The 27,490-nt window shown below is 45.6% G+C and overlaps 3 protein-coding genes across 4 annotated transcripts in view; 1 reads left to right on the top strand and 2 right to left on the bottom strand.

Annotated features, from left to right (window-relative positions):
* CCDC13 (coiled-coil domain containing 13) overlaps positions 1–4,508 on the bottom strand; it is a 35,754-nt gene extending 31,246 nt beyond the window's left edge. Inside the window, exon 1 of the mRNA XM_040994941.1 lies at positions 4,405–4,508. The gene's annotated coding sequence lies outside the window, so the exon portion shown is untranslated. The remainder of the gene's footprint in view (positions 1–4,404) is intronic.
* A 6,268-nt stretch (positions 4,509–10,776) lies between these two features.
* On the bottom strand, positions 10,777–19,727 carry HIGD1A (HIG1 hypoxia inducible domain family member 1A). 2 transcript variants are annotated; one of them, XM_040994314.1, is made up of 4 exons: positions 19,641–19,727; positions 13,701–13,819; positions 12,214–12,348; positions 10,777–11,716 (listed from the first exon to the last, which is right to left on the bottom strand). In XM_040994314.1, the coding sequence occupies exons 2-4, from the start codon at positions 13,795–13,797 to the stop codon at positions 11,667–11,669; spliced, it is 282 nt and encodes a 93-aa protein (XP_040850248.1). In that variant the 5' UTR covers positions 13,798–13,819; positions 19,641–19,727; the 3' UTR covers positions 10,777–11,666. The 2 variants fall into 2 exon arrangements, with proteins under 2 accessions (XP_040850248.1, XP_040850249.1); XM_040994315.1 differs by having other exon boundaries at positions 13,701–13,815; positions 19,641–19,721.
* The window catches only part of KRBOX1 (KRAB box domain containing 1), a 63,322-nt gene continuing 52,860 nt past the window's right edge, over positions 17,029–27,490 (top strand). Inside the window, exon 1 of the mRNA XM_040994313.1 lies at positions 17,029–17,170. The gene's annotated coding sequence lies outside the window, so the exon portion shown is untranslated. The remainder of the gene's footprint in view (positions 17,171–27,490) is intronic.

Here is a 27,490-nt window from a genome sequence, read left to right on the forward strand (position 1 = left end):
GAGGTCCAAGCAGCTGAGAGCCCCTACCAGGAGTCTGACACAGATGGCAGGGTTCAGGGGCTTCCCCGAATAAATGAGTTGAGTGAGGGCTGAAGCCTATGTGGGAACTAACTGGAGTCTGGGCAGAGAGGCAAGTGCAGAAGTGAAATGGTCCCAGTGCGATAGCCTAGCGACTGAAGTCCTCGCCTTGCATGTGCCAGGATCCCATATGGGTGCCAGTTTGTATCCCAGCTGCTCCATTTCCCATCCAACTCCCTGCTTGTACCTTGGGAAAGTAGCTGAGGATGGCCCAAAGCCTTAGGACCCTGCACCCACATGGGAGACCCGGAAGAAGCTGGCCCAGCTCTGGCTGTTGCGGCCACTTTGGGAGTGAACCAGCAGATGAAACATATTTCTGTAAATATGCCTCTCTGATAAAAATAAAATAAATCTTTAACAACAACAACAAGAGGAACTCTGGCAATGCCTGTTGACCTGTGTCCTCCAAGCTTCTTCCACATGGAATCCATCAGCACGTTTTCCCGTTGCCACCTCTAAAAGGTACGTAGCACCTGAAAACTTTTCAGCAGCTTTACCTCAACCACTCTAGACCAACAACGACCGTCCACTCAGAGCATTGCTGTGGGCTCTGGCTCATGTGCCTTCTACTCGCATCCTGCCTCAGTACATCCGCCAGGGCCATCCTGCTAACACCCTCATCAGATCCAGCACAAAAGCAGGGCCCAGTGTAACCTGGCTCCCCTCGCAAGCCATCCTTCATCATGATTAAAGTCAGTCTTCCTCAGGGGTGGGCCTCTGCCTGACCTCGGCAGGGAGACCCTCCCTGACCTCCGCATTCTGTCTCCCATGCCTAAATTTCTCTCTCCTCCTCATGCTTCGAGCATATTCCACCTGTCTTCACATGATCCATCTTTCCCCATTAGCATGTTGGCAACTTTACGACACACTCACACCCACTTTTATCTAAATGTTTACTTCATGATTGTATTATAGCACCTATAAAAATACCTGGCACACATTAATACATATTTCTGGAACAAATGAATTAAGTTGTCCATCTTGGTCCATGAGCCTTCGTGAGGCCTCTGCCGCATCTGTGAGGAAGCTATTCGCAAGACCCTGCAATAAATGCTAATTCACGAGTGACGGCAACCAAGCCCATCTTTTTAAAAACAGCTTGCAATAGTTTTTACGCCTTCCACTATTGCTATTGCTCATTAAAGAAAATGTGGCATAAATGTAACAAAATATGCACCAAGATCTGTAGAAGAAAAACTATAAAATTCTGCTAAGAAGAGATAAATAAAAATATATTTTATATATCATAAATATATAATAAATACAATATATTTATATATGGTAAACACACAAAATATTACATAACACATGTAAGTCTATAAAATATATTTTATAAGTAAATGTATAAATATTATATAGAGAGAGGTATCTCATACGCATGTCCAAAGACTTAACAGTTCAAATTCTTTCCAATTCGACCCACAGATTCCATGCAATCCCAATCAAAATCCCAGTGAATCATCTTCTGCATATCAAACTGATCGGAGAGTTTACAGGGAGAGGCCAAGGACCCACAACAGCCAACCCAACATTTGAGGGATAGCAACAGACGTGAAGAACCGACACTCGCTAACCCCAAGACTTCCTCTGAGGCCACCCAACACAGTGTGGCCCTGGTGACCGAACAAATAATCGATAAAACCAAGTGGACAGCCTAGAAACAGTCACATAGATACAGTCAACCGATCTTTGACAAAGAAGTGAAGGAAATCCCACAGAGAATGGAGGAAGGAAATCCTTTCCATCACATGGTTTTGGGACGGCAAAACATCCACATGCCAAAAAAAGAAGAAAGAAAGAAATCAATGCCTCTCACAAAATTCATTGAATGCATAAACTGAAGATGCAGAGCTGTACATCTTCTGAAAGACCACAGGGGAGGGCCCGGCACAATAACCCAGCTGCTAAAGTCCTTGCCTTGCACACGCCGGGATCCCATATGGGCGCCAATTCATGTCTTGGTGGCCCAGCTTCCCATCCAGCTCCCTGCTTGTAGCCTGGGAAAGCAGTCAAGGATGGCCCAAAGCGTTGGGATGCTGCACCTGCGTTTGAGTCCCAGAGGAAGCTCCTGGCTCCTTAGGATTGGCTTAGCTCTGGTCATTGTGGCCACTTGGGGAGTGATCAATGGACAGAAGATCTCTCTGTCTCTCCTCTTCTCTCTATATCTGACTTTCCAATAAAAATAAAATAAATCTGGGCCCAGCACGATGGTGCAGTGGTTAAGGTCCTCGCCTTGCATGCCCGGGATCCCATATGGGCGCCGGTTCTAATCCCGGCAGCTCCACTTCCCATCCAGCTCCCTGCTTGTGGCCTGGGAAAGCAGTTGAGGACGGCCCAAAGCTTTGGGACCCTCCACCCGCGTGGGAGACCTGCAAGAGGCTCCTGGCTTCAGATCGGCATAGCATAGGCCGTTGTGCTCGCTTGGGGAGTGAATCATTGGATGGAAGATCTTCCTCTTTGTCTCTCCTCTCTCTGTATATCTGCCTTTCCAATAAAAATAAAAAAAAAATAAATCTTAAAACAAAAAAAACCCACAAGGGAGACAGTCCAGATGACCTTGGGTTTGGCGGGCTTTTCAAATGCAGCACCAAAAGCATGGTCTGTAAAAGACTGATAAATTGGACTTCTTCAAAATAAAACACCTCTCATGGAAAGACACAGCTAAGAGAATGAAGAGAGAGACTGTGGAGTGGAAAGAAATCTGCACAAAATGCCAATCTGAAAAAGAACTGCATTCAAAATTCACGCAAAGAAGCGCTACACAAATAGCCACTCCCAGAGCAGGCAAGCGAGGCAACAAACAGCACCTACGGTTTCTGCCTTTGTCGTCTTCTTCTTTTTGTAACAAAGAGCATATACTGATGGCAAAAAAAAAAAAAAACATGAAATGCTTCTGAAATATTCAATATCCCGGCATCAGGGAATCGCAAATTAAAACAAAAAGTGAGATATCACTCCATACCTACTGGAATGGCTAAAATTCAAAACACCAATATCGCCATGGATGTATACGTGTAATCCTTGCTGACAAGGATATAAAGCAAATGAATTTTCATTTATTGCCAGTGGTAACACAAAATGGCAAAGCCACTTGGCAGGTTTTTTTTCTCGGCCCCACACACTACATTGACCCAGCAATCCTCTTTACCCAAATGGTTGACCACTATGTCCACACTAAAGCCTGCACACCAAGTGTCTATAGTGGCTTTATTCAAAGCTGCCAAAAAATCAGAAACTAGCAAGATACACTGTCACAGGCAAAAAGACACATGGGTACTCACATTCAAGGGTGTGTTATTTACTGAGGAAAAGAAATGAGCTATCCAGCTGTGAAAAGACCAAAAAAAAAAGAAAAGAAAAAGAAGCCTTGAGTGCACCTTGCAAAGTCGTCAGTTTGAAAACAGTAGATGTAGCATGCAACCACAGGACATTCAGGAAAAAGCAAAATGAGACAGTAAAACGAGCAGTGATTTGCCGGGGTGTGGGGCAGGTAGGAGGAGGAAATGGACAGCCTGGAACTGAAGGGGTTCCAGGGTCTGTGAAACTTCCACACAACACTTTAACAATGGATGCCTAGCATGATTCATTTATCAAATCCCACAGACCCGGACCCTGAAGTCAACTAAGAATTCAGTCCATGATAGCATAGCAATAGGCTTATTAATGGTTAACACATATAATCAAACCGGTGCAAAACGTTAGAGAAGCCCTGGGGCTGGGGCTGGTGTGCACACGGGAACCCTGTGCTGTATAATGTCCATGTGAGATGGCTGTAAGCAAACGACCGTTTGCTTTTTGTTTTTAAGTGAAAGCTTAAGTGCTTGGAAAGAACTGGTTCGGGCAGAAGTTCGAGTCTTGGAAGGGGGTCAGGGTGTGGCGCGTGCTTGGGAGTCCTGCGGGGACTCGAGGGCTCAGAGGCCATGCCTGGGACCAGTGAGTGGTCCCACAGACCGCTGAACAAGGCCCACCAAGGCGGCATTCCCACGCAGGGATGGACACGGCACCTGTGGTTCGCTGGGAGCTGGCGTCCCGCTTTGAGGGGACTTCCTCGTCCCGTGGTCGCTGGCCCAGGAAGGCGGCCTGCGAGATGCGGGACTGCATGGCTCCGTCTCCTCTCTTAGAGACCAGGAAAGGCCACCCGAAGCCGGGAGGACGGGACGTGACTACGAGTCGTACTCTGCCACCTCCTAATGAAAGACCTTGCTCAGACGATCTAAGCGTCGGGTGTGCCTGGGGGAAGGAGGCGGGTGAGCGCGAAGGTTCGCGGGACAGAGGGAGGCACCCCGGGCTCCGGCTCGGGACCTTTCTGCCTTCCCCGGCACTTACAGCTGTCTCTCTGCTCCTCCTTTCTAGCACGGCTGCGGCTTCCTCAGTCCTCAACTCTTCCGGACGCCGGCACGCGCTGCCCTGGCAACCGTCACCAGGGAAACCAGCGTCGCCCTCGTGACGTCACCACGCCGCTACGGGGGCCGAGAGCGCGTCGGGCGTTCTAAGAAGCGCTGAGGGTTCAGGTTAGCTCTGACGGTGAGGAGCGCTGAGGGCTTCGGTTCAGGGCTTGTGGAACACGAGGGGGTGTTGAACGGTGAACCCCCTCGCCGTGACATTTGACACGGACGTGTAGAGTCTCTGTGAAATGTGTTAATGTGAGGAAAGGGAATGGTGAGTCGGGAGGGGGCGGGGCACCAAGGCACGAGGCCGTAGCTCCTGTCAGCGATGGCGGAGTTGTTGGTGTTCCGCGACCCTGGCTAAGCCGCCCGCGTCCCACACTGAGGAGTTCCTACCTGCGTTTGATTCCCAGCGCCCGGGCCGAGCGTCTTACCGGGGCAGACCGTTACGGCCTTGGGAATGGCCTTGGCTGGAGCTCCGCGGCTCTCGGCGAGGCTTCAGAGCGTGAATCATACGGGGTGTGTATGTATGTGTGTCAAATAAGTAAAAAGAAAAAAATACTTCCAAGGCTCATGGAAAATGGAATTTAAAAATGATTGAAATCCAAGCATAGTTTTCTCACGTTTTCCGTCAGCTGTTTTAAAGACTCCTCGTGTTTGGGTAATGGAATTGCAGTATGCTTTATTTTTGTACTTTAGATTTTTTTGGGGGGGTGGGTAATATTGAACATAGTTGATTCTCATAGAGGAAAACCAATTTTTAAAGCACCTTCCAACCTAAGGCGTTCACTATATTTCAGGGCTACGTGGAGCTGGGAGGCAAGTTTTTAGACAAGACAGTTGAGGGAAACTTTTCAAATAGTTCTCTCGGGCTTTGTAGTCTTCAAGCATATACTACCATTGTGTCTCTTCCCGCCCTTAAAGGTGAACTCCCCGTGGATGTACAGGAAGGCAGTCCTAGAGCAACACTGGGATGCAGGCGTAAGCCCAGCGGCTGCTGATGAAGCAAGCATGCGTCTTTCTGGTTGGCCTCCGTGTGTCTGTCAGGTGAGAGGAAGATGCCCGCAGACCCGTGTGTGGTGCAGAGACACAGGCTCAAGGGAAGGGGTCAGGTTGGTAAACATCTCCCAGGAACTTGCGTGTGGCAGTTGTGGGGAGCGCAGCATTCAGGGATGAACCAGGAGCAAGCATTGTCCCCTCGGAGGCAGCTTTCCCTCAAGATAGAATGCTACAACGAGGACAGGCGTTCCAGGGAGCATGCATGGGAAGGGGGTGACATTGTGCACCAGCAGTTCTAGGATGGCCTTTGACCGAGGTACCGTCTGTACTGTAACCTGTACCCGGAAAGCCAGGGGCGATTTTCCTCTAGGGTTGCCACCCTTCTACCTCCACCCCTCAGACTCTCCTGCCCATTCCTGGGAACTTTCTGGCATCTGTAACTTGATGTTTCCTCATCCAGGGAGCCCTGAAGTCTCTCTGCAAAGGTCTCGATGTACACCCTCTTAAGCACTGTGCAAGTGTTTATTCATCCCAGCCTACCTTCTATAGCTCCAACCAGAAGTACTTGCAGGCATTCTTGTGTTTTGTTGTGGTTTGTTTATTAGAATCAGAAAAACTGAGATAATGACAGGTTCACATGCAGTTGTGAGATACTGTGGGGAGGTCCCATGTGCAGTGTACCAGTAACAGTAGTCCTGTATTATACCCAGGATATTGATGAAACCCACGGAGCTTACTTAGTTTCCTTGGTTTTATCTCGTGTAACTTCATGTACCCACCCCCAGTCAAGAGACTGAACACTTACTATCACAGGACGCCCCTCCAGCCACTAACACCCCAATAAACACTAAGCTGTCCTTCATCTCTAAAATTTTGTCATTTCAGAAACTTTGTGTAAATACAGTATTTAATTCTTTTTTCTTTAACTTAGAATAATTCTCTGGAGCTTTATCTAAGTGGTTGTGTATGAATGATCTATTTATTGCTGAGTCTGCCATAAACTCGGTAATGACATCACAGACCCAGCAATAAAATCATTGATTCAGGATGGCAGTATGACTGTGACATCATAGACTTGGGATGTAAGATGCTGGACACTTGCTCAGTCACAGCTATGGCCGCAGCACATATGGATGTCCCTCAGTTTAGCTATCCATCCACTGAAGGGTATTGAGCCGCTATGGACATTTATGTACAGGTTTTTGTTATTATTCCTATGGACCAAATACCTAAGAGTGCAGTGGCTGGGCCATATAAATGCATATTTAGTTTTATTAGAAACTGCCTCACTGTTTTCCAGAGTGACGGTATCATTTTGCATTCCTAGCAGAAACTTATAAGTGATCTGATCTCATCACAGTCTTAATAACATTAGTTATCATGACTTCTTACTAAGTGTGCGGTGATATCTCATTGTGGTTCTAATCTGGATAGATAAGACAACATTCAGTATTTTTTAAAAAGATGTATTTTTATTTGAAAGGCAGATTTACAGAGAAGGAGAAACAGCTGGAGCTGTTCACTCTCCAAGTGTGCAAAGGCCAGAACTGAGTTGATCCAAAGCCAGGAGCCAGGAGCTGCTTCTGGGTCTCCCGTGTGGGTGCATAGCCCAAGGCTTTGGGCCATTCTGCATTGCTTTTTCAGGCCACAAGCAGGGAGCTGGAAGGGAAGTGGAGCAGCTGGGACACGAACCAGTGCAGCATTAGCCTGTTGAGCCACTGTGCTGCCCTCCCCTCTGCCAGATTTTTTTTTCATTGAACATTTTTTGCATGAGTTTATTTGCTCTCTGTATATTCTTTGGTGAGTGTCTGTTATTTTCTGTTGCCCAAATTTTAACTGTTGAGTCTTGAGAATTCTTTATACTTTCTGTGTGCTGGTATTTTGTGGCTTGCAGAGCTTTTCTTTGAGTCGTTGGACTTGTCCTTTTCATATACACTTTCATAGAAGAGGTTTCAATTTTGATGAGGCTCAGTTTATCAATTTCCCTCCTTTATAGATTTTTATGTTACATTTATGAAATTTGTTGCTTAGCTCTGGACCCTATAGATGTTCCCCATATGCTTTTTAAAAGTATTAGGGTTTTGTTTCCATGATGTATTTGCTGTAATTTTTATATAAGTTGTCAAGTTTAGGGTTTTTGGGTGGTGGGGAATGTCAAAATGTCCCAATGAATGCATTTTGAACTTATATTGAAAATCAAGCAAATTGCAGGGAAGAAATCACTAGTATAGGCTAGGATGTGGAAAACTTACAACCACTGTGTGTTGGTGCTGGGAATGTATAAAATGGCATAGCTTCTATGGAAAAGTTTAACAGTTTCTCAAAAGGTTAATTACAGAATAACCATATGATCTAATCATTCCACTTCTAGCACACACCCATAGGTGAAGGCAAGGACTCAGATACTTACACCCCATGCTCGTGGCAGCACTATGCACAACTGCAAAAAGGTGCAAAGTACACAGCAACAAACAAGCAAAATGTATACACATATAATGGAGTATAGTCAGACTTAAAGCAGAATGAGGGACTGGCTGGTATAGCAGGTTAAGCTGTGGTGGCAGCATCCCAAATCAGAGCACTGGTTTGAGCCCCAGATCCAGCTTCCTGCTAACACACCCCAGAAGGCAGCAGAAGGCCCAAGTGCTTAAACCCGTGCCACCCACCTGGGTGACCAGGGAGACCAGGCTGGGGTTCCAGGTCTGTCTGTTGGACCAACTGAACGATGAACAGACCTGTCTCCTATGTTGCTACACCTTTCAAATAAATACTCCTTTAAAAAGGAGGATAAAGTTCTGATCTATGTCACAACATGGTTGAAACCTGAAAATAGGCTAAATCAAGCCATTCATAAAAGGAGAAATATTGTGATTCCACTTATATTTTGAACCTAGAATGGGCAAATTCAAGACAGAAAGTAAACTAGAGGTTGCTATGGAGTGAAGGGAGGAGATGGAGGGGAGGCACAGGGCAGCAGGAATAGGGTTGGGTCGGGGGGATGAAATCTGTGAAGGTAAACGGTGGTGGTCATTGCACAGCATGTGGCAGTAGTCAGTTCCACTCAACTGGGTGCTTAAAAATGACCCCAATGTTCAGTTTGTGTTATATATATTTGCCATAATGATTTTTGTAGTCGTATAGATATAAATCTCCAATCCCTAAAATAAATTCTTCGCATAGTTCCACACAGTTCCAGCTTTAAAAATGGAAGCTCTTCATTCATGTTTATCTTAAGGTCACCAAATAGATTTCTCCTCTCACAAATGGGTAAATATAACAACGAAGATCCTACTTACTTTGAGAAGCAAAACTCAAGTCATAAAATGAGAATAGTTGTAGCTTTGACATGTGTCAGTCAGAAACCTTAATTTTCTTCATGTAGCAACAGTGTCCTCATTGTGCTGACAACCAAGTATGTGCTCTGGAGGCGGAGATGCTGTTGAGCTAGCTGGGTTATTTTAGCAGTGTTTGTATTACTGCAGGCTTAGTTGACTTGCCCAATAATGGAAGTTTTGTTGCGGTTTAAAACTCCTCTCCAGAGCTCAGCTTGGTCATACCATGAATGTCACTTGGGGGTTACACATGCCCAGTTATGGTACCATGTGACTGAGCACAAGCCACTAGTTTATAACCAGAGGTTGTGGCCCGTCTACACAGCCTGTCGCTTCCCAAACTCGGACATCCACGAAGCTGTCATCACACAGATACTGGAGCATGGACTCAGAGACAAGAAAGCAAGTGCCCGAGATATTTCTGACCCAAGATTAATCCTTAGTATATTTTCTCACTTCTTTATCAAGAAGTTCCTCTCTGCTCTCCCCACCCCCATGGATAAAAACTTCATTTTCTCCAAGTTCAAGGCCCTTTTTGCTGGAGTTGCGATTTGGGCTTTGTTGGCCACTAGCCCGTCCAGCACGCTGTGCTTTTAGCATAGCACCATCTGGCTACAGTGAACCTTGTTTTACCCACAGAGCTGTTTTGTCTAAATGTGTATATAGCGATCTTACTCATCTTATGTTGACTTTATCAGAAAACTCAGTGTTCTGCCAAGATTCATCAGTTCCCAGGGACTGCTCCGAAAGATCAGCTTTCCCCTGGCTGCCCACCAAGCCTTCAGCCTGCTGGGGTGGCACTAGGTTTTCATTTTGTCTCCAGATTTCTGAATTCCAACCTTGGCTTTTATCACCATCTTTCAAATCACCTCGATGAAAGTCACACGACCCAGTAATTATGTTTCTCCACTATTGAACTAGGCCCCAATGACTTGTGAGTAGACTAGCATTTCATTTATCACTGCCACAGCAAGGGCTGTTTGACTGTGGAGGCAACCTCGGCTTCTTTATAAAGGCCCAAAACAAAGACTCACTGGCACAAGGTGGCAGCAACAGGAAATGGAAAGGACAAGTTTGGGTTAAAGGAGACTGTTGAGGAAAAACTGTCACGACCTGCGATTGATTTAACAGTGATGAAGAGGAATGATGGCTTGAGTGTCCTCTGCTTTAGCCTAGCAGCTGTGATGTGATGGGCTGTGGATTTACATGGGGATAGAAACTAAATCAACTCCCTTTGAGCAGCAGTTGCTCATGTGCGAGGAAGGAGGCCTGGCTCACATGACTAATATTCTAATTGAGCGGTTGGGCCACTGCAAAATTTTGAGAAACTCCAAAATGGATGTGTGTGGAGTCAAATTGCAGCTCTGACCACCAGGTGTCACTGTTGCTCACGGACTAGAAAATGGGCAGTTGCTAGTCAGCCCTCTGTGTCCAAGGAGCATCCCTGGACCACCCTCCCGACTCCAGCAAGCCTCTCGTTCCTTGGGTATAAACGACATTGTCTGACTGTACATATCTTCCCATATGCTTTAAATCTATAGTACTTCTAATACTTAACAAAAATGATATATAAACAGTTATTAAGTCAGCCATTCTTGGGGCCCGGCATGATAGCCTAATGGCTACAATGGCTTGCCCTGCACATGCTGGGGTCCCATGTGGGCTAAGGGACATTCTCATCTAATCCAAAATTCCCAGGACAGACCCGCACTGAGGACCATAGCTCTTTGAGAGTTGTGAAGTTTAAATGAAATGGTGCACGGTTCCTCCCTCTGCGGTTAGGAAGCTGACACGGTATCACAGTACATGCGTGCTTAGAGTAATGTGTGGCATGTGGTAAATGCTCAGTAAGTCTAAACTGTAATTCTCACAGATACTCCTCAGTTCCTACCAAAGTTACAAAACACTCTACTTATTTTCTAGGAATTTAATTTCTATGCTACTCTTATCTTTCCAAACTGAAATAAATACAAGACATTCAATGTGTTCACTCACTTTAATAGCAATATATAGATCAGACTATCACCATGAAATTTAAGTTCAGGTTAGACAAGAGAATTTTACAAGTATAATTACATATTCTGTATATATCAAAGTTTGTGTATAATGTCTGACCAACCAACTTGCTTACAAACTATTAATCATGTCCACTATAAATAATTTAACATTTATAAGTCTTGCACAGAAGGAAAAAAATACTGTACACATTTAAAAATGTTAATTTACCTTTGTTTTAGGCAGTTAAAACACAAGTTTCAATTTCAAAATGAATTTAGTATAACAGCAGCAAAAATATAATTCTGCAGTTATAACTAAATTGGAATCCATAATTAAATTAGTCTCATGTTTACAGGTGTGATTCTGAAATATGCTACTACACAGCTACCTTAAAAGGTTCTGTTTTTACACACACACTCTCTCTCAGTTAGGGAAGGGTTTACAAGTTCCATTCCACAAACTCTTTTAAAAAAGATAACTAGCCCCAAAAATTGAAATAGTCAACCAGTCTATGAGGCAGGCAGGAAAAAACTGAAGTTAACTGGGGTAATTAGACTCCTAACATGCAAAGCATGTGATACTCTGCAGCAAACTGGGCGTAGCTTCAAGGTTGGCCTGTTGTTATTCAGGACTACAAAAGTTTCAGAAGGGGGAAACTCAGATGTAACACTGTGTTAATTTGGCTCCTCTGAATGACCCGAGTGAACTAGTCACAAATAATTTTGGTTACTAGGCAAATTACACCTACAAGAAAGGAGGTCAGTATTGAAGACACCACGTACTATTGTCCACATCCACTCAAATTATTTATTTTCAACAGAAAATGTAACCTCAATATGAGATGTCTAACAGAGCCAAGCCTGCATCCCGTCTTCTAAGGCTTAGGTTTCGCCCAAAATTCCCGATACATGGAATAGCCCATACCTAAAGAGAAAGAATACTAGTTAAACGTTTGATATGAACAATTTTAAAAGTTCATAAAGTAGCTAACATGGAATATGTATAAAGAGAAGAAAACCCTTTGCCTTAATAGTTTAAAAAAATAAATGTTTAGCTGGAAACTTAAAAAGGAGTCACTCTTGTTCCAATATGATACCAGTTAAATTAATATATTATAATGCCACTGAAAGTATATAATACCCACAGTTCAAAACATCACTCATAAATAGTGGATGTTACCACCAATTCTATTTATACATCTAGACTCTTCAATGAACTTATAAACTCAGTGATGGAAATAAGATTATTGTTTTCTTTAAAGCCTTAGAATACATCATAGATAGTAAAACTGTGTCATTACTTGAATTACTTGTGTTCAGTTTTTACATGAAAATGAAAGAAAGTGACATCTTCAAGTCATTTCAGTCAGTTAAAAATATCTACCTTGTTTTGTTTTTCTGAAATTCCCTGTAAGAACTTACCAACAGTCATGGCTCCTACCACGAAGCCTTGGGCGGCCACGCGCATGTGGATCAGGTGAAGGGACATTTTCGTATTTCCCCTGCTTTTCAGCCTGTAGAGCCCGTAGGCAACAATTGCCGCAAAACCCGCCATCCCTGGAAAGCCAAGAGGCCCGAGTGGGTAAGCTGCTTGGGTCGGGGATCAAGGTGATCTTACCACCAGCGGACGTCCTTTCTATTATTTTTATAAGGATGCTTTCTCAGATTAAGTAGCTGACATATAAACAGATCTTTACAATTATTCCTATTCAGAACCAAAAGTCTATTAATTGGTAACAAACTGTAGCAGGTCCAAAAGGTCAGGATTATCTTTGGAAATGTGAGTTTGTTTAGTTCCTTTAAGAGAGGAGGAATTGGAGTGAAGATCACTACACCACTACAAAACGTGGCTAGCAGTTATCTTTAGTCAGGGAATGAATTTATTCATTTTAATACTGGAATTAGATTTAGAAAAATACCCTGAATAATAATGTAAAGATAACCACCAATACTGTAGCTATCTGCAGAATTTCCAAATCATTAGGAGAAAAATAAAAGAGCAAAGAAACAAAGTATAAATAAAGACAAAGTGGATGATAAGAAAAAGAGCCAAGAGAACTCACTCACTACAATAAATGTAGATGAAGATTAAGTTCTTCCAGAGGTTAGCAAAAAACAAAACAGAAAAAGCACAACCTGGATACATAACATTGCACGGGAGATACAAAGTGGGGTTAAATAAAGAGTGGCCAAGACTTGGGCAACTCAGAAAAAACACAAGAGGCAACATTCATCAATATCGGATGGTTAGTAATGATTAGTCCTTAACAGTTAAACCTTAAACTAAGTAAAAAGTTATGAGCAATGCAAGGCAAACTCTTAAGATAATCAAAACAAAATGTAGCATACCCCTTCCAGAAAACCACTGAATTACATGTGTCTAAAGCTTTAGGACTGAATATGACTAAACAAAATTTCCTAAATATTTTAAGACATTTTAATTTTAAACAGAGATCACACATTATTTTATGTATCTATAAAGCCTTAACATTTAGCAGGCCACAAAGAAAATTCTGAGTTCTGAAAGTGCAGTGACTTCCCGGGAGCTGTGTGCAGTGTCTCCTGGGCGCTGCTGTGGGAGCCTCTGCTGACCTGCACACCTCACACCGTCATAAACCCCAACAGGACTCCCATGGCTTGCCTGAGCCTCGTAACTACTGGCAAGTGCTAGGGGAGTCCTGGCATCCACTGTTCAGTGAAATCGTCCAAAAAATAAGACAGAGTACAAACAGAACGATTTTATAGTAAGGTCCGTACCATGCCAGTTGCAGTACATTTTTAACAATATAAGAAAAGATTTGTAAGAAAGATTTGAAAGTAAATTCATGCTAGGTGAGTAAGCTTGCCATGCCTCTACTATTTCACACTTCCACCTGAGCCGACTGTTAGATGCTTAAAGTCACATTTACCAATGGGGACAAACGGTGCCTCTTTAGCTTTTCGGATAAGCTTGGACCCCTGATCTTCATCATAGGAAGAAAGGGAAACATCTGTATTGGTTGACATAGTGATTGCTTGAAGAATCTTCCTGAAAGAGAAATTCTATGAGATTCTCTATATAGAAGCATCTAGAATATTAACACCTATAGTTAAAATAATCCTAGTTTCTTTGAAAATCAAATATTTATCCATGAACTTTGAAAATATTCTCATAAATTGACTATTTTCCATCTGTAGCTATTTACATGGGTGATATACATTTAGAATTGTATATATTTATTCCCCTTATACTTTTGTTGTTTCTATAATAATCAATTCCCTTAATATCACATTATTATTGCTTTAAGGATTTATTTTTATTTGAAAGGCAGTTTTTGCAGAGAAGGAGACAGATTTTCCATATGCTGCTTCACTTCACAAATGACCCCACATGCCAGGGCTGAGCTGATTAGAAACCAGGAGCCAGGAGCTTTTTCCAGGTCTCCCATGAGAGTTCAAGAGCCCCAGAACTTGAATCATCCTCTACTGCTTTCCCTGGCAACAACCTGGCAGCTGGGTCGGAAGTAGAGCAGCCAGGGCACAAACCAGCGCCTGTATAGGATGCTGGCACCTGCAGGCAGAGGATTAGCTTGATAAACCACTGTGCCGGCCAACATTACTGTTTATTAATTTTTAAATATCTATTTATTTTTATTAGGAAGTCAGATATACAGAGAGGAGAGACAGAGAGGAAGGTCTTCTATCCAATGATTTACTCCCCAAGCAGCTGCAACAGCTGGAGCTGAGCTGATCTGAAGCCAGGAGCCTGGAGCTTCTTCTTGGTCTCCCATGCGGGTGCAGGGTCCCAAGGCTTTGGGATGTCCTTGACTGCTTTCTCAGGCCACAAGCAGGGAGCTGGAAGGGAAGTGGAGCTGCCAGGATATGAATTGGGATGATATGGGATCCTGGTGTGTGCAAGGCAAGGACTTTTAGCTACTAGGCTACTGCACCAGGCCCAGTTAAAACAAAAAATCTAGGGCTCCTGGCTCCAGACTTCAGCTCAGCAGTGACTATTGTGGCCACTTGAGAAGTGAATCAACAGACAGAAGATCTTTCTCTGTCTCATTTTCTTTGTAAATCTGACTTTCCAATAAAAATAAGTCCATCTTAGCAGGGAGCTAGATATGAAGTGGAGCAGTGGGGACTCAAATCATGCAAATATGGGACGTCACGTTGCAGGCAGCAGCTTAACCTGTTAAGATCACAATGCTGGATCCTGCCACAGCATCAGAAACACTCAAGTCTTTAGGTTTATCAGTGAAGACAGTAGCTATTAATTCCCTGGCTGTTTCATCCTAAATCAACTTCAACCTGACAACTTTTTAACAAAAACGTGCCTTGCTGCATCTTCCATATCATTTTGGAAATCCTACTAAGCATTTTAAAATGTAGGTAACAACTGAAGAATATTCCTTGAAATTCCTTTTAAGCACAATTTATGTTCAATTATTCCACTCAATGCAAGATTGCCTTTTGGCTTCTTTTATTATTAAGAATTATCTGCGTTAATGTTGCGGCCTCGGGAAGGGCTGTTCTGAGCTTCAGCTCTGCCTTCCAGTTTGTAGATTCTGTCTTCAGACCATCTACCTTCTTTGCATAGGATTTCTTTAGCTGCTCCTCAGAAGGCAGAACACTGGCCGGGAGTTATGCAATAGGAGCAGACCTTATCACGGAGGACAAAGGTCCCTTCCTCCTTAGTCATCTTTTCTCAGGAAGTTACTAGGCATTTCATCACAAGGACAATAAATTCAGTTTCACCTCAGTCACAATAATGTGTATATATAGTTTCTTATTCACTAAACTATTCCGAACTGATTGTAAACTTTATGCATAGATAAAATAAGGGAGTCAAATTTAAGTGCACAAAAACCTGTGGTTAGTGTTAAAGTCAACTGCCCATCTTGTACAGTCTCACCCCTCTGGGCTTTTCATCCTCATTCTACCCCCTCCAATAAAAAGAGCAGCTCTCCACTGACATGTATGAGAGCTAAATGGGATGTGGGACTGACTGAACAAGTCTGTGGCACATACTGGCAAGCATTGAAACCAGGCTAGGGAGCAGGCATGGTGGGGTTATGGGGAGTTGCCCCAACTAGGCTGCAGCTCCCACTGGTTTGCATGAGGGCTGAGTATGAAGGGCACGATTGGGCTGGACTGCAACACCCATTGGTTCCTGTGGAAGACAGGGCTGGAAACAGAACTGGCCCAGCAATTGCAAAGACCAGCATGTGCATAAGCTGATTGGGGTGATGGACTATGTTAGACCCTGTACTGCCAGTATCACACAGGAATCAGGACTGGGATCACCTCAGATGAAGTTTCTTTGGGGATCCCTCCAAATGAACTGCTGATCTCAGAACCCCAACCATGAAGAGACTGTCAGCCAGTGGACTCTGAAGAGATTTCATCGGGATTGGAATGGCGAGATTGGCAGCAAGTCAGAACTGTTGAACTAACAAAACTGCTTGAGTAGGACCCTCAGAGTGTGCCTCACATCGGGGACCTGGGATGGGTGGGAGGCTGGGTGGGGCTTCTCCTTTTGTTTCTCCCCTGAACCCAGATAGATACAGGGGAAAAAGCAGTGATGTTAGTTTGGAAACAATTGTATTACCCACTTTCCTGTAGCCTTTTACCCTTTGTAACCTAATCAACTAAGATTATTAAAATTAAAAAAAAGAGAGAGAAGCTGTCATTCGATGCCCTTCTATTCCATGAGTCAGTGACAGATAAGGCTGTCAAACCAAACCAAATGCAAATCAAGAGGTGGGAGAGTGGCAGGTTTAATGCTGTGACTTCACGCTTTGGAGCCCCACCCTGAGTGAGCAGTCAGTTCCACTGTGTTAAGAATCTATACAAATAAAACAATGGCATCAACAGTGACTCAAAATTAGGCATTTTTAAAACCTACTCTGACAGTGTAACAAAACAAGGACTGAAATTAGAGTGATGCTTTCTAGCCAAAGGTCTGGAAAGTTGCAGAGCAAGCCTTGAGATGGGCTTTGAGGAAACTGCATAAATGGACTGGATGGAGGGATCAAACACGGCATTTATTCCTTCGCTGCCTCCACACCTGACCACAAGTTTCTCAGAGATACAACTGTGTTTATCACAAACCTTCCTTCCTCTCTCTCCCTGAGCTCCCCACAAGCCTCTGCCAAGAACAGCCTTCCTCCCCTTCCCCACGGCCTGTGCTCTGCGGGCAGCCTCTCCTCCCCAGGTCCTCTGGGAAGTTACTATGATAGCATGGTGCTTTGGGACTGCAGCACCCAGCACTTGTCTGTAGTAACCCTAATAGCCTACTGAGTTTGTCTCTCTCTTTTGCTAGAAGTTCCTGAAGTCGGAACCTATACCTGCCTTGCCTGTATCTGTCTGCATTGCCTGGCATAATGCCCTTTACTTGGTAAGTATTCCACAAAATGTTTGTTGAAAAGTTTTAAAAGTTATGTTTCTAAGCAATTAAAGTTATTATCAGATATTTAAGCATTTACTAAAAAAAAAAAAATTTATGCCCCAGTAAGAGAAGTGAGAAACTATGTATGCATGTGCTTATTTTGTTTAGGATTTGTATGCTGCACCTATGAAAAGTGAAACATAACAGTCTGAGCAGGTCTTTGTTTCTTGCAAACCCAAGAAATACAGTGATAGGCCACAGTGCCCTTCCCATGTAGACGAGAACAGGAGAAGTGGCCGATCCAGGTTCCCAGTGGCGCACGGGTAGGCGTGTGGCCCAGCAGCCGCTGGGGTAGGAATGGGTGTGGGGATGGCTGTGATTACTACTCCTTTAAAGAGCTAGAAATTTGTCTCTTGTATAGAATACAGAGTTGGTAGAGTACTTCAAAAAATAACTTGTTTAGAGTTGCTATAGTTCAAATATCTTTATATCTTATAATGACACTCACTATAAAATTTTAATAAATTTTATCCCTACACTTGATTGTAGCCAAAAGGCCGAGAGGCAATATTTTCATTCCTAATTACCACCTAGAGGTTTCCCAAGTATTCATGATTCACAGCCACCTGAATTGAAAAAGGTTAACTTCTAGCATGTTGGGGCCAATAATCACCAAGATTTTGGAACACAAATGAACCATAAGGCTAGTCCATACCAGAAGCCTAATTTTACTGGTGGGGAAAGCGTCCTGGGGGCTTGTATGAATTGTTCACCATCAGGAACATTCTTCAGGAGAGCAGAATTAGAATCAGAGGTAGAACCCAGTTCTCCAGGTTTTTAAAACAGTTCCAGGTACTTTTGGTAGACAAATTATTTGTTGATGCTAGTGCAAACTTCATATGAAAATATAAAACCCACTCCTCAGTGGAGGCCCACAAGTCTCTGCAGTGTAAGGGTCATCTAAGTCGTGTTTAAAGGGAGGGGCTGACTTAGTGACATCATGCGTGAAGCCACCGGCTGCGTTGGTGCTGGTTCCTGCGCTGGCTGCTGCATTTCCCATCCAGCTCCCTGGGAGCCTGGGGAAGCGTGGAGCACGGCGTGCCCCATGTGCTTAGGGGCCCTGCACCCACTCGGGAGGCCAGGATGAAGTTCCTGGCTCCCGCTTCAACTGCCTCACCCTCGGCAAGTGCAGCCATCTGGGGAGCGAATCAGTGGATGCAAAATATTAATCCGTTTCTCTTTGTCTGTAAACACGATTTTCAAACAAATAGATTTTTAAACCAAATTTAAAAAGAATGCTTAAAAAAAAAAGTAACAGGACTGTTCTTAAAGGAACTGATGTGAAAAGCTTTTCCATTACTTCCCGATTCCTTTCTCACCTGCCCACAGCAAATGACCCACATCCCTGTCAGAAAGAGAAGCAAAAAGGTGCCCCAAATAACTAGGTCAGTCTCCTGGGAGAACAGCAGTCATCCTGAAAGTTTAGCTAAGATTCTGATGAGGGCTCTCCCAAACGCACGGGCGCCTAGGAGAGGCGCAGGGGAGCGACAGGCTGCCCAGCACTCGGTTCTGTGATGGACGGGAGGCCCATCACACACCGTCACTGTGGTCATGCAAACTGCCATGTAAAACAACAGTTTGCATCACTCACCTGTCACCCTGCTTAAAATGGCTGTCAACGCCCAGCCTGGTGTTGGGGCAGGGCCGTGATTCTGGGGAACTAAGAAACCCTGGTGTGCTTGGCGCAGGAGCTCGGGGTCGGTCTGCCATCGCTTCCCCCACCCAACGCTCCGGGTCCGGGGCCAGAGCCTGCAGTGGAGACGACCCTCCAGGGAAACTTTCCCACCCCCGGAAATTCAAAGGGGAGAGGCCAGTCCGTGCGGAAACATTTGGCCGCTCGCAGTTCTGCACTGTCCACCCCGCCGCAGATGCCTGCCCTCCCCCGGGCCGGGGGAGAGGACCAGGCCGGCGGGCCCTCTGCAGCCTCGCTCCTCGCTGCCCTCACCTTGTGACCTTGTCGGGACTCATGGCCGCAGCCTCGCTCCTCTACCCCTCCTCGCGCAGCGCTCGGCCCCGCTCGTGTTGACCAGCAGCCATGCTGCAGGCACGACCCGGCCGCGGGTTCCCCCAAGTCGGCCCCAGCAACACCCCGTCTCCCTCGCCTCTCCCAGGCCGGCCCCATCCACGAGTTCCCCCTCTCGGGAATCCCTGCGTCCCCAGGCTTCTGCTTCCCCCTCCTCGCCGGCCCCGAGGGGCCCCAAGCCCGGTCCCCGAGCCCCCATCCTCCCCGGGTGTCAAGGTCGGGCCTGGGCCGCTCTGACCGCTCCTCCTGCCCTGCATCCCAAGCATCCCCCGCCGCCGGCCTCGTGCCTCCCCGCGCCCTCCCAAGGTCCTCTCGACCTGAACGAGCGCTGCCCCAGGTCTTCCCACCCCGCAGCCGGGCGCCCGGAGCTCACAAGCCCCCGCACGCCTCACTTACCGACAGGGATGAACACCGCGCACACCAACCGGCCTCTGGTCCTGCCGAGCGCCGCACGTCCGGCAGGCGTCTCCTCGTCCCGCCCACCGCCCGACCCAGCCAATCAGAGGCTAGGGTCCTGCGCCGGGGCGGGGCCGGCCGGGTGGGTGCGTGGACGAGGGCGTGGGCGGGGCTGCCGGGGAGGGCTCCGGATTGGCTGGCGGCGATCCGGCTGGCGGGCGGGGCTCCCGGCTCCGGCTCTCGCGTGCGGATCGAGCGGGACGTGAGAGCGGGGCGGCTCGATTTCACGTCAGGTGACCGCGGTGCTCCTGGGGTGCTCGCGTCCGGGAGCGCCTCGGATTTCGGTCGCCCTTCTCCCCTCGATCCCTTAGGAGCTGCGGCTGGGCGATCTGGGCCACGGAAGTTGTTGGGGTGTCGTGGGAGCACGGGCTGGCCCTCTGGGGCGCTGACGGCCGCGGGGTGACCCCTGGGCCGGTCGTGAGGCCTGTGACCGCACCGGGCCCAGGGACGGCTCTGCAGAGGAAGTGGCCAGACCTCTGAGGCGTCGGACGTCCGGCACTGGGCGGTACCTGGGTTATCCGACTGAATTAGAGTGCCCCCAGTAGAGCCCAAAGCAAAACCGAATGCAGTAATCAAAGCAACTCGTTATCTGAAGGAAAATTGTGTAACGTCAGAAATAATGTTGGTTGACTTGTTCATCTCCACGGAAATAGGGGAAGATGCGCCTGGTGTAATAGGTGCAGTTCCTTTTTTACTTTTTATTGCTTTTTAATATTGTTTACATAGTGGAGAGGCATGCGTGGCTTATGTGGACCTCCGATTAGGGTCAGGTATGGAGGAAGGAGGGTAGCAGTGCTCCGAGGGTGTGCCTTGAGCGGCCTCGCTTGGAACGCACCAGGATCCCATCTGAGCACTGGTTCCTGTCCCAGCTGCTCCACTTCCCATACAGCTCCCTGCTTGTGGCCTGGGAGAGCAGTTGAGGGTGGCCCAAAGCCTTGGGACCCTGCAGAGACTCCTGGCTCCGAATCAGCTCAGCTCCGGCCACTTAGGGCCAGTTGTGGCCACTGGGGAGTGAAGCGGTATATGGAAGATCTTTCTCTTTGTCTCTGCTTCTCTCTGTAAAATCTGCTTTTCCAATAAAAAATAAATAATTAAAAAAAGGGTCAGTCTGTTGGTGTGTAATTGAAATGAATTAGGGATCCAGCTTGAAACAAATCATTTTGCTGAAATTTGGAAGCCGGACTTGAGTGGCTGGACCTGCTTCACTTCCTGGATCTTGTGAATCAGGAGTTCTTTCCCTCCCAGTTATAAAGTGCATTGGTGCCCTTGCCAGGCTAGTGGCACTGAATTTGGTGTGACCAACTATTTTTTTTTAAGATTTATTTATTTTTATTGGAAAGGCAGATATACAGAGAGGAGGAGAGACAAAGAGGAAGATCTTCCATCTGATGATTCACTCCCCAAGCAGCTGCAACTGCTGGAGCTGAGCTGATCAGGGAGCTCTTCCGGGTCTCTCAAGTGGGTGCAGGGTCCCAAGGCTTTGGGCCATCCTCAACTGCTTTTCCAGGCAACCGGCAGGGAGATGGATGGGAAGTGAAGCTGCCAGGATTAGAACCGGCACCCATATGGGATCCTAGCTTATTCAAGGCGAGGACTTTAACCACTATGCTATGGTGTGACAAACTCTTAATGAAATGATCGGGATGGATAGAAATATTTTTTTCCCAGATGGGCACGCCTTTAAAGATGTAAAATTATTAAAAATCGAAAGACAAAGCACACTGAGACACCCCAAAAACTTTAAGCTAGAGGACATGACGCCATAACTCCAGCTAGGTCTGCTACCAGAGAGTCTTTGGCCAAGTTGCATGTGTCCATTCCTTTTCCAGCATCGACTGAGAAGTTGATTTAGAAGGAGAACGCTTACAGGCAGAGTCTGAGTAACAGGCCTGCTGAGGGTCAGCGTGGCCCTCTGCTTGATTACCTGTCCAGCTCGAGGTTTAGCCCGTGGCGTTGGATTGCAGCTCAACGCTAGGAGCCCTCAGTAAAGTCTCCTATTGTTGGGCTGTTGTCAGTCTTCTTTAGGTTCTAATCCTAGGTTAGACATGATTGGGTTGAACAGTTATGCTATGTAACCAATCCTGTTGAATGCTGTTGGATTTGATATAAAACTCTGTGACTTAGCGCTAAGGCCACTGAATACAATGCAAACAATGAAAGCAGGATAATTTGCAAGTAAGAATTCAGTATTGCTTTCTTTTTTATTTTGCTTTGACTTTAAATAAGTCTGCTATAGTAGATACTATTAACAAATTCTGGTTTCACTCTGCCCAATTTGACTTATTTCAGAAATATGACTTCAAGAATTTTTATCTCTTAACCCAATAGGTCTTTCTTTTCTGCACCATTGTATATGTTTCACTGTTTCAACAACCCTTATGACCATATTTGTTAGGAAATTGGATTTTATTTTTCAAGCTCAACCAAGGATTAGAACATGACATTTGTTTTATGATGAGTTTTTTTAAAAGATGTATTTATTCTTACTTGAAAGTCAGTCTTGTCACTCCCCAAATGGCAGCAATGGCCAGAGCTGGGTCAGTCCAAAGCCAGGAGCCAGTAGCCTTCTCTGGGTCTCCCTCCTGGGTGCAGGGGCCCATGCACTTGGGTCATTCTCTGCTACTTTTCTGGGCCACAGGCAGGGAGCTGAATTGGAAGTGAAAGATCTGGGACTAGAACCAGTGCCTATAGGAGGTGTCAGCACCACAGACTGTCACTGGCCCCCCACAGTGCGATTTTTTTTTAAAGCTTTTCATGTCATTAGTGACATGATGTATGGGATGCTGTCACCTCAAGTGGAGGCTTGACCCCCTATGCTATGGCACTGGTCCTGAAAATGGGTCTCTTTTGGAATTATACATAGTAATCAAAATCTTGAAAAATGATGATAAATGTTGAAATGTAATCAAATGACTCATTTTTTTTTAAAATGGAGATTATTCCACTGCACTTTGTTTTGTCTTGTGGTAAAACAAACAAAACAGTGTTGAGTTGTATCTTTTGTAATACAAACATAATCGTTAAGTATGCAATGTGTATTATTCTGTTGTCCTTACTGTGAGTCATTTGGAAATAGAATGATGCTGAGACCAAGTTATTTGGGGCAGGTGTTCAACACAGTGTTTAAGCTACCACTTGGGATGCCTGCCTCACATATCAGGTGTCTGGGTTCGAGCCCCGGCTCAGCTGCGGAGTCCAGCTTCCTACTGATTCACACCCTGGGAGGCAGCAGGGGATGGTTCAAGCCCTTGGGTCCCTGCCACGTGTGTGGGAGAACCAGGTAGAGTTCCTGACTCTTGGCTTCAGCCTGTCCCAGCTCTGAGTATTCTGAACACTTGGGGAGTGAACCAGAGGCTAAAAGTTGCCTATCTGTGTTTCTCTTTTTCTTTACCTTTCAAATAAAAAGGAAACTTTCCAGTTCTCAGGTGTTAAATCAACCATCTGTTTTAATTTTTTCATAAAAAAACAAGGCAACACAGAAAGTATCTGCCAACCACACCGTTTGTCCCTCTCTTAAGGGCCTCTGATTTCCCAGGATGCAAGCAGCTGTTTACACACAAACACATCTCCTATAAAGGACATGGACTTATCAACTCATATCTGTTCTGGCTAAAGCCCTGCTTGAAGATGGTTGCCTATCCTTGATATCCTACTTCAAATATGTGATGCGGTCTTTGTTTGTTTGTTTTTAATAGAAGTGAAACCCTTTGAGGAAATCTGATCTTTTCAAGCTAGATTTGGGAGTCACCAGCAGTCCTTGAAAATGTGTGTTTGTGTCAGGCACTTGTCATGGATCCAGAAGTTAGAGACTGCGATCCTGCCCCAAAGTATTTTATAATTTGAGCAGGTGAAAGGAACAGGTACATAGAAATGACAGTCTGTCCTCAACTTGCTCCGAATGCAGTTTCAGCTCAGGCCGACAGTGAGTGGAGCAGTTTCAAAGACTCGTTGGACATGAGATTTGAATGATTATTGAAAGATAATAATAAATGGAGGAGGATCTTTCAGAAGGGGCCAACAATAGGCAGAAGAATAGAGGTGAATTGTCGTGGAGGAGACTGAGTGTGAAAAGGTAACAACTTGTCATGAAAACTGAGCCAGGGCATTAGAAAAAGAGGTTTGCCTCACATTGGGGAGGAGCTTAAATGCTAATTAAAGAACAGGGACCATAGTCTACTGGGTGTCTCTTAAAGCTTTTGGAGCAGGGTGTGGACAGGAACAGAGGGCATTTAGGGTTCTTGGTCATGGAGTACAATGGATTAGAAAGAGAGTGTCAGCTTCCAAGTCAGTGTTGGGTGGAGAGCACTGCCCCAGGCTCTGGGGGCTGTTTTGCTGCCTACTGGCTGTGGGGTTTGAAGCAAGTTACTTAATCATCCTGTGCCTCAATTTTTTCCATTGTACAATAATAAAACCTACCCATGGACTCTTGGGAATGGTATAAAATAGTAGATAGGGTATATAAGGGGCCCACTGCAGTAGGCCAGTGGATAAAGTCCTCGCCTTGCACACGCCGGGATCCCATATGGGTGCCTGTTCTAATCCCGGCAGCCCTGCTTCCCATCCAGCTCCCTGCCTGTGGCCTGGGAAAGCAGTCGAGAACAGCCCAAAGCCTTGGGACCCTGCCACTCGCGTGGGAGACCTGGAAGAAGCTCTTGGCTCCTGGCTTCGGATCGGCCCAGGACTGGCCATTGTGGCCACTTGGGGAGTGAATCAAGAAATGGAAGATCTTTCTCTCTGTCTCTACTCTGTATGTCTGACTTTCCAATAAAAATAAATAAATCTTAAAAAAATATATAAGCCCCAATATTTCTCTTTTTGTCTGTATTGCAGTAGAATCTACTTAGCTTACCTATAAACACAATTGATCATTTTATTTGTTCTTGTGAGTTGTGCATACTTTGCTTTTTAAAAATATGTCTTCTGGTTACTGAGGATCCACTTAAAATTCTTAACTACAAGATGCTCATGTCCACTGTGGTGTAGTTTAGCAAACAAGCGAGGAATTAGAAGGCTTTTTTTTTTTTTTCCTTCCAGCCTTTTTCGTTACGTAATCACCTCCTACCTTTATTTTCAGCCAATCATGTAAAATATTTTTCCCATGAGTAACTCAAGTGGCAGTAGGATTTCTGTTTATGTAGCAGTGAACAGAAATGTTACACTTGGAATAGTCTTGAACAAATTTTTTCCACAGATGTCCTTCCTGTTACTTGTTACTGTTGTTTGAGGCAGCAGCGGAAAAAAAAATTGCATAGAGCATGTGAAGCATCCTGGCTGGTGCCCCACGGTTCCTACCAGTATCGGATCCAAAGACCTGAACTCGAATGCTCCCCTTTCACTGATGGAGGTGAGCAGTCAAGTTCTGCAACGCTGGCTGCCTTCTCCACCACTGGAACTTGAGGGGCAGGGAGAGACTAGGGAGGGGCTAGTGAAGGGCTGGAGGGGCTGTGGGGACTAGGGAGGGCCCGGGCGAGGGTTTAGCCTCGTAGGGCTTTTCAGTCCCTCTCATCACACATGTACAGGATCACTTGAACCCTCTCTTCTTCCTCACAGCCTTGGATGTTGATTTCCTCCCGGATTTCCCTCACTCTCCCCAAAACGACTTAAACTATTTCTATACGAAGCTAATTTGCTGAGGTCTGAGATGCCTCTTCTGGAGGACACTGCCCTCCCTCCCCGCCCCCCCTTCATTGGCATTGCAAACAGGTTTGCATTGACTGATCTTCAAGCTCTCCAAGTCATTTCGTCCTCATACTAGTTACAGGCACCGTCTGTTACTCTTGATGGCTTAATGAATTGAAGGCTCTTAAATGTGGCTGACATTTAAATTCAAGTCAAGTCATAACACGGGCAGGGATAATGGTCTCCTGTGTCAGAGCTGGATGAACAATTAGTTTCATATTTCTGGGAGAAAAATGGATTATGCGTACAGATACGTCACCCAAGTTGGTGGCCCTGAATGTTCTCCCAAGACAGGTGCACGGACCTGCCTTCCTTACTGGTATTTCAGGGCAAACCAGGAAAGAAAGAAGATTTGCCTCACCTCAGTGAATCAGTAGTCAAGTGCTAGCCACCAGTGTCTTTCTTGTACCATGTTTTACAAGAGCAGAAGTGTTTCAAGTATTGTGAGTCTTGAAATAACTGTTTAAAATGAGCTAGTAACCTTGACCCGTTGATACAGTATGGCTGATCAGACACCAGGCAGACAGACTGGACTAAGCGTGCCACGTGGCTTGTGATTTCCCAGAAACCAGGTGGACTGTTCCTTAGATTTGAAAGATCAGGGATGGTTAAGTGAGATCGGAATCCTTGCAACCTGTGGCCTGTAGGGAGTGGATGATCCCTGACCTCCCTCATATTTGGGTATATGCACTCTATAAGCAAGACCACCTGTAGCTGCTCCCACAGCCTGCTCTACAACTTGAGCACATGCTCATGGGCTACCACCGTAGGCATTCCACTGGACACTTTAAAAAATTTTTTTTCCAGTGATTTATTTTTTTTTATCAGAAAGGCAAATATATAGCTAGGAGGAGAGACAGAGAGGAAGATCTTCCATCTGTTGATTCACCCCCCAAGTGGCCGCAATGGCCTGAGCTGAGCTAATCTGAAGACAGAAGCCAGGAGTTTCTTCTGGGTCTCCAGGCAGGTGCAGAGTCCCAAGGCTTTAGGCAGTCCTTGACTGCTTTCCCAGGCCACAAGCAGGGTGCTGGATGGGAAGTGAGGCCGCTACTATGCAAACTGGCGCCCATATAGGATTCCAGCACATTCCAGGTGAGGACTTTAGCTACTAGGCTGCTGAGTTGGGCCCTCCATTGGGCACTTAACACATGCACTCTGCATAATCAAATTTGCCTGGTCATTAATTCTATCAAGTAAGTATTATGAGATTAATTTTATGTAGGAGCAAACCGAAGTTTAGGACGGCCAAGAAACTTGCTTGGGTTTTCCTAGAGGCAGATATAGGATTTGAAATCAGTCCTGGGGCCCGCCACTGAGTAAAAAAGACAAATGTCTTTTTAAACTCTGGTATAATGGGTCTGTTTATACAGGGAGAATGTCTTTGCTACTGTGTCTCCGTAGCCCTAAAACCTGACTTCTAGTAGTAACTTTAAAATATGCCACTTGGGCCCGGCTCCTCTCTGGCTGTAGTGGCCATTTGGGGAATTAACCGGAAAATGGAGGTCTTTCTGATTCTCCTTCTCTGTGTGAATCTGATTGCCTTTCCAATAAAAATAAATTATTAAAAAACCCCTTAATTTTTATCAATCAATCCGCCAAACGATTGATCTCTGGAGGAAAAAGAAGGATGTTACCAATGCCAGGACTCCCGTAGGAGTTTGGAATTGCTTTACACATAGGAAAGAGACTTGGAGCGTCACGATGTTTGAACAGCTCCAGAAGTCCTGGTTTTGAGCCATCTGTCATTACAGAATTCATTGACAGCAGTTCCAAAGCTGGGGTGTGCTTGTCCCATAGGAAGAGGCTCAGCACCCCCAGGCATGACTCAGCAAGAGGTTGTTTGCCAATCCTGGGCAGCAACAGAGAGGTAAATTGCCTTTTCGTGGCCATACACCCTTCAATTTCCTCCTGAAGATGAAGCTATACACCTGAAAAAATATTTGTACAGTCAATAGTGCTGTAGTTAAAGCCGTAATCGCAGCAGGTCAAAGCTTGCTTACCTTACGTTTCAGATAAAGTCAGGTCAGGTTCATTCCTGGAAGTTCACTTCCAAGGGAACCAAAAGGAATTGCTTCTGAGGCCTGTGATTCCGAAGCCCATCTGGGTGTGAA

Source organism: Ochotona curzoniae, unplaced genomic scaffold (genome assembly GCF_017591425.1).
Source record: "Ochotona curzoniae isolate NIBS_2020 unplaced genomic scaffold, NIBS_Ocur_1.0 contig_908, whole genome shotgun sequence".
Lineage (NCBI taxonomy): Eukaryota > Metazoa > Chordata > Mammalia > Lagomorpha > Ochotonidae > Ochotona > Ochotona curzoniae.